Source organism: Macaca nemestrina, chromosome X (genome assembly GCF_043159975.1).
Source record: "Macaca nemestrina isolate mMacNem1 chromosome X, mMacNem.hap1, whole genome shotgun sequence".
Taxonomy (NCBI): domain Eukaryota; kingdom Metazoa; phylum Chordata; class Mammalia; order Primates; family Cercopithecidae; genus Macaca; species Macaca nemestrina.
The window spans coordinates 86218053-86225224 of NC_092145.1; the positions used below are offsets into that span (position 1 = coordinate 86218053).

Genomic DNA, 7172 nt, shown 5'->3' on the forward strand with positions numbered 1-7172 from the left:
TAGAGAAACATAGTGAAGTATTTACAGATGAAGATGATATGTCTGGGCTTTGCTTTAAAATACTCAGGAAAGATTATGAAAGATAAGAAAAGACTGAAGAACCTTTACAGATTGGAAGAAATGAAGGAAAAATAACAACTAAATGCAATGCGGGATCCTAGATAAGATCTTGGAACAAAAAAAGCCATTAGTGGAAAACCTGCTAAAATTCAAACATGGTCTATAGGTAATGGTGTTTTGCCAATGTTAATTTCTTGGTTCTGATCAGTGTACTATGCTTATATACAATGTTAGCATTAGAGGAATCTGGGCGAAGGGAATACAGGCACTCTCTCTACTATTTTTGTACTTTTCTATATGTCTAAAATTAGTTTTAAATAAAAAGACTGAAAAAACATATGGTGAGACCAATAAAATAATAGCAGAATGTTGATAGGTACATGAGGTTCATTATACTACTTTTCATTTTATTTATACATTTGAAAGCTTCTATAATAAAATTTAAAAATATATTGCTCCCTTGTTTCTGCTATTCTCTCAAACTACTCCCCTTCTTCTCTTGCTTGATCACACTTTTCACTTTCCCATTTAATCCTCTGTAATCTGGCAGTGGCCTTCTCACCACTTCACTGACATTGTGCTCTCTGATAGTAGCCTCACATAATCAAGAAATACAAGGATCTTCATTCAATCCTCATCCTCTTTTAATACTCTGCAGCATGTAATGCGTAAACCAACCCATTTTGTTTGTTTTAAGACGAAGTCTCGCCCTGTCACCCAGCTGGAATGTAGTGGCATGATCTCGGCTCACTGCAACCTCCGTTTCCTGGGTTCAAGCGATTCTCTCGTCTCAGCCTCCCAAGTAGTTGGGATTACAGGCACACACCACCACGTCTGGGTAATTTTTGTATTTTTAGTAGAGACAGGGTTTTGCCATGTTGGCCAGGCTGGTCTCAAACTACTGACCTCAAGTGATCTGCCCGCCTTGATCTCACAAAGTGCTGGGATTACAGATGCGAGTCACTGCACCCAGCCAAAACCAACACTTTTTGAAGCCATATTTTCTCTTCACTACTATAACACTGCCCTTTCAAGTGCCAGGATTGCTTGTTTTCAGTTTCCCTGTTGCCTGCTACTGCTAGGAGAAGCAGGGTAGTACAGTAGAAAAAAACAGGCTTTAAAGTCAAACAGGGATCTCACATGGAAACAACACTGCTATAAAAATAAATAACACCTGTACAGCACCTAGCACATACCCAATGCTCAACATGGTATTTGGAGAATACTGATTAAGAGTGCAGGCCAAATAGCCTGAGTTCAAATCCCAGCTCCATCATGTACTATCCATGTGACAATGAGCAGGTTACTTAGCCTCTCTGTGCTTCAGTTTCCTCCTCTGTAAAATTGAGATAATGGTACCATCATCACAGGGTTATTGTGAGGAAGAAATGTATTAATACAGGAACACAATAGGGGCTGGATACATGTTAGCTCAAGTTCAAGATTCCCATGGAGTCAATTCCAGTTCTGTCACTATGGTATAATAAAGAATTTAGCTGGCCTTTGTCCCCTGTTCTTGAGAGTTAGCCTCTAAACTTAGAATTTCCTGAATGATAGAGGAGTATTTTTGATATTCACAGGGGCTCTGGTAGTTTATGTTAACAGGTGAGTCATAGTAGACCCTTATGTAGTTTGTGCTCTGGAGATGACTCAGGATGGGGACTAACCACGTCAGAAACACCGCGCATATAACTAGAGGTCTGGGGCTTTAAGTCACAACATATAAGCCCAAACTTTGGGGAGTGGTGGGACCCTGAAGACTGAGTTCTATTATCCGAGCAATGATCCAATTAACCATGCCTACATAATGAAACCCCAATAAAAACTATAGACACATGAGTGAACTTCCCTGATTGGCAATACTCTGCATATTGTCACATACCAGCAAACCAGGAGGGTAACATGTCCTGAATCCACAGGGACAAGACAAGGAATCTTTGTGTTTGGGACTCTGTCAGACCTCGCCCTGTGTATCTCTCTCTTTTGCACATTTGGATTTGTATCCCTTTGCTATAATAAAATTGTAATTTTAAGTAGAGTGCTGCTCTGAGTTCTATGAGTCATTCTAGTGAATTATGAAACCTGAAGGGAGGGCCAGGTGCCATGGCTCACACCTGTAATCCCAGCAATTTGAGAGGCCAAGATGGGCGGATCACTTGAGGTCAGGAGTTCGAGACCAGCTTGGTCAACATGGTGAAACTCCATCTGTACCAAAAATACAAAAGTTAGCCGGGCATGGTGGCATGTGCCTGTAGTCCCAGATACTTGGGAGGCTGAGGCAGAGGCTGCAGTGAGCTGAGATTGTGCCAAAAAAAAAAAATCTGAGGGGAACGTGGAAATCCCTGAATTTGTAGCTACTTGCTCTGAAGTGAGGATTGTCCTGGGAACCCCCAAAATCGTGGCTGGTGTCTGAAGAGCAGTCTTGTAGAGGACTGTGCTTTTAACCTGTGCAGTTTGGCCTAACTCCAGGTAGTTGGTATCAGAAGTCACTGTAGTCACCGAGGTGCCATGTGATCTCCTACTCTCTCCCCTTTATCTCTTCAAGAATTAGCAACAATGTTCCATGAGCTATGGAGTCAGGAACTATGGCCCTCCAGCTCCATGTATAAAAGACAGGACTTCCAGGGCCTCAGCTAATGGACCCTGCTCTCTGTCTAGCCCTCAGCAGGAAAGGCGACTTGGATCCATGCCCCTCCCCTTTCCCATCAGCAGGCAGGCTCTTGCACATACATAGATGTGCTCACAGAAACACACATGCACACTGCTCTGCCTGGCTTGGGCCAGTAAGGGGAACAGGTAGAGGCAGGGCCAAAAACACACAATAAAAACAGGGACTGCAACCCTAAAAAAAAATAGCTGGGAGCAAATGGGTTATACTATTGACCAAAATCCTGGAAAAAGGAACCAACAAGGGGAAGCATGAAGCCAGAATCAGCTCAAAGAGGCTTGGCTCCCAGGAGTGGATGAAGGGATAGCCAGTGGGCATGGTCTCCAGCCAGCCCTTCACCTGGGGCCAGCTTCCTCACAGCCTGAGATCTTCCAAAGATCCCAGATTGTAGTTTGAGACCAGCCTGGCCAACATGGTGAAACCCCATCTCTACTAAAAATACAAAAATTTTCTGGGCATGGTGGTGCATGCCTGTGATCCCAGCTACTCGGGGAGGCTGAGGCAGGAGAATCACTTGAACCTGGGAGGCAGAGGTTGCAGTGAGCAAAGGTGGCACCATTGCACTCTAGCCCTGGATGACAAGAGCAAAACTCTGTCTCAAAAAAAAAAAAAAAAAAAAAAAGACCCCAGACTGCAGCCATTATTACAGCCTACCTTTTCTTCCTGCCCGCTAAATACAGGCATTACCCAAGATTCTGTCTTTGTAACCCTGTGCAGATGACTCCTAAAGCAACATCTCTAGGCGTGACCTCTTCTGAGCCCTGAAGTACAGGTTTTAAAGTCCAATTGCCTGTTGGATATCTATCGAATGGCCTGCCAGTATCGCAAACTAAACATGTCCCAAACTGAATTAATCAACTTTTAAGGCCCTCATCCAGCTAACCCTCCTTGTATATTATCTATTTTTGTTCAGAGTGTCACTATACTCTTGGGTGTCTACAACCATACTCTTCAAAATGTGGTACCGGGAGCAGCAGCAGCAGCATCACCAGGGAGTCTGTTAGAAATGCAAAATCTCGGACCCTATCTCAAACCAACTGAATCAGAACCTGCAAATTAACAAGATTCCCCAGATGACTGCTAGCACACTAAAGTTTGCAAAATACTGATCTAAGACAAATCCTCCTTCACATACTACAAACCCTCGTGGATTCTGCCTTGTCTGAAATCCTCTTGTCTCCTGCCACTGCTGTTGTCCAGATCCCTATCATTTCTTCCCAAAACTACTGCAACAGCTTCACTGCCCTTCTAGATTCCAGATATTCCCCCACTGTAACTTACCCTCTATTATGTTGTCCAATTCATGATTTCAAATTCTTCCCTCCTCAAAAATTTCCACTGGCTCCTTGTAGCCCATTAAGCCTCCCAGGTTAGTAGTCGATAATAAGAAATAATACTTATTGCAATATTATATGCCAGACATTCTATTGTATTAATTTATCCAATGTGTTAACTCATTCCACCTAACAACCCTATGAATTAAGTATTGTTATATCTCTATTTTACAGATGGGGAAACTGAAGCAAGGAGGGGTTTGGTAATTTCCCCAATATCCCGCTAGTTAAGTGACAGTGCTTAGAATCAAACCTAAGCAAATCGACTCCAGAGTACACATACCAAATCACCACTGTTCCATACTGCCTTCCTAACTCAGTAGGCTTACATGTGGAGGCTTATCTCCTAATAATTCCCTGTGCTTCAGCCAAAGTGATCTACCTGTTGTTCTATATATATATTAGCACCTTCCAACATCTGTGCCTTTGTTCACAAGAGGCTGTGTAGCACAAATGGATATAGTCTGGGCTTCAGAGTCAGATCTAGGTTCAAATATCAGGCATGGGCACTAACTGGATGTAGACCCTAGGGAAATCATCAAACCTCCCTGCATCTCATATCCTCATCTGCACATAAAATGTAGTTAAAAGCCACCTAACTGAAATGATTGCTGTAAAGTTTAGCAAATACGCAGAGGATGTCTAGCACAATATCTAGCATGTAGCAGGTGCTCAGTTATTGATAGCTCTTATGCTCACCTGCAATTTCAAATCCTACCCATCCTTTGAAGTCCTTTCAAATATAACTTCCACCGTGTAGCTTGGTCACCCCAACTGGACATGACAGCATTTTCCTTTAAATTTCTGTAATATTCTTTGTGTAACTTTCTCTTATATACTGCCTTATTTTAGCATTGTGTACTCGTCTTATCCCTACAACTTAGACTGGTAGCACTATAGAGGTAGGCCCTTTGCATTCCCTACAGCAACTAGCACAGTGCATTACTCATTGTGGGAGTTCACTAAACATTTGTTGAATGGAAGCAGACTGCATATTGAGTAATGAGTGATTAGAACCACTGAAGTTAACTGGGGGAAAGCTTCACAGAAGAGGGGTGGAGAAGTTTAAATGAAAGAGAGAAACTAAAAACTACTAAGCACCTATGACAATGTCTTAGCAGGCACTACGTGTATATTATCTCATTTAGTACTCTTCGCTAATTCAGTGATGTGTTCCTATCACCCTTTTCCAAATGAGGAAACTGGGGTTCAGCCTGATTTTACTCAAGGTCATAATAGAACTTAACACAACTCACTCTTATTGCCATATCCCCAGTGTCGAAAGGAGTGCCTGGAACATAGTAATGGATACTCAATAAATATTTGTTGAGTGAATGAAGAGGTGAACAAATGGAGAGAGTAAGCAGCAGAGCTAGGACTAGAATCAAGTTCACTGATCTCCTAGCTCAGTTCACTATGTTAAGTTGCTAATTCAAAACAGAAGAAAGGGGGCCGGGCACAATGGCTCACACCTGTGTCCCAGCACTTTGGGAGGCCGAGGCAGGCAGATCACCTGAGGTCAGTAGTTCAGGACTAGCCTGGCCAACATGGTGAAACCCCATCTCTACTAAAAATACAAAAATTAGCTGGACGTAGTGGCAGGCACCTGTAATCCCAGCTACTCGGGAGGCTGAGGCAGGAGAATTGCTTAAATCCCAGAGGCGGAGGTTGCAGTGAGCAGAGATTGTGCCATTGCACTCCAGCCTGGGCGACAAGAGCAAAACTCTGCCTCAAAAAAGAAAAAGAAAAAGAAAAAGAGAAAAAAAAAAAAAGAAAAAAAAGAGGAAAGGGAAGAACCATTTAGTGAGCAACTACTATATAACCAAACACATTGAGAAGAGGGACAGGAGCAGAATGTTGACCTCTTTATACTCCTCAGTTGATGGTACTGATAGTATTAGACATGTTACATAAATTATGCCATTTGATCTTTCTAAAAACTCTTTTGAGGCAGTTATTTTTATCTCCATTTTACAGATGAAGAAACACCCTCCACAAAATGACTTGCCCAAACTCACAAAGTGGGTGGATTCCATCCCAGGTAAAGTTTAACTCCAAAGCCTGTGTTCTTAAAATACTTGTCCACACTTTGGGCTTGCAATGGAAATTCTATCCCTTGCAGAGACAGGAGCAAGAGAGTATGGTGAAGTTGGCTGGGCACAGTGGCTCACGCCTGTAATCCCAACACTTTGGAAGGCCGAGGCAGGAGGATAGCTTGAGCCCAGGAGTTCGAGACCAGCCTGAGCAACATGGCAAAACCCCATCTCTACAAAAACTACAAAAAATTAGCCGGGTGTGGTGGCATGCACCTGTGGTCCTAGCTACTAGGGAGGCTGAGGTGGGAGGATCACGTGAGCCTGGGAGGCAGAGGTTGCAGTGAGCGGAGACGGCGCCACTGCCCTCCAGCCTGGGTGACAGAATAAAACCGTCTCGATTAAAAAAAAAAAAAAAAAAAAAGTAAAAAATAAGAAAGGAGAACAAGTATGGTGAAGAGAATGGCAAGGAGCTGCGACAGGAATGGCAGGGGTTAAACCTGGCCTACTGGGGTCACGGAACAAGTCAATACTAAAGTTATAAGCAATAAAACGTTAATGTCCCATGGGAAGCAATCTCTCATTCCTTCAACAAAGGTTGGTGACAGGTTTTGATAAAAATGAGGGGACAGCAGAAGAAAAGATAACTTAAGAAATCACCTAAAGTTCGCCATTTAACACAATGTAGGGGACGATGACGAGCCCTGGGAGGATGGGAAAGGAAAGATCGGAGTTTCACAAAAAGACCTGGAAGGAACCAGGAGGGCATGGGGCAAAATGGTTAGCACAAAGAACAGGTGTAGCGTTGGGACTGGTTCTGGCGTCGGGTACAGGAAGGGCCTGCCGGGCGGAAGGGGATCCAGCTCTCAGGCCACGAGCCCGTTCCCTGACTTCTTTAGGGGGCACTCTGCCTCACCCTCGGTCCCTTTTGTCGCAGATCCCAAGCTCACCAGGGGCCTGGGCGATGCTGTCCCCGGGTCTCCTGGAGACTCCTCCGCTTCCGCCATCTTGGCCCTCCTTCTCCCGGGTCGCTCCCACAGGTCTTTGCGGAACCTGCGACGTGGAGGCCACGGCCGG

At 43.9% G+C, this 7172-nt stretch overlaps 1 protein-coding gene across 2 annotated transcripts in view; it reads right to left on the bottom strand.

Annotated features, from left to right (window-relative positions):
* Positions 1-7172, bottom strand: part of LOC105476686 (Yip1 domain family member 6) — a 42241-nt gene extending 35069 nt beyond the window's left edge. The window contains exon 1 of one of the 2 annotated variants that reach the window (XM_011732835.3): positions 7046-7172. In XM_011732835.3, the coding sequence (XP_011731137.1) occupies positions 7046-7102 (57 nt within the window). In that variant the 5' untranslated portion in view covers positions 7103-7172. Of the gene's footprint in view, positions 1-7011 lie in introns of both variants that reach the window. The other variant, XM_011732838.2, reaches the window with a different exon arrangement.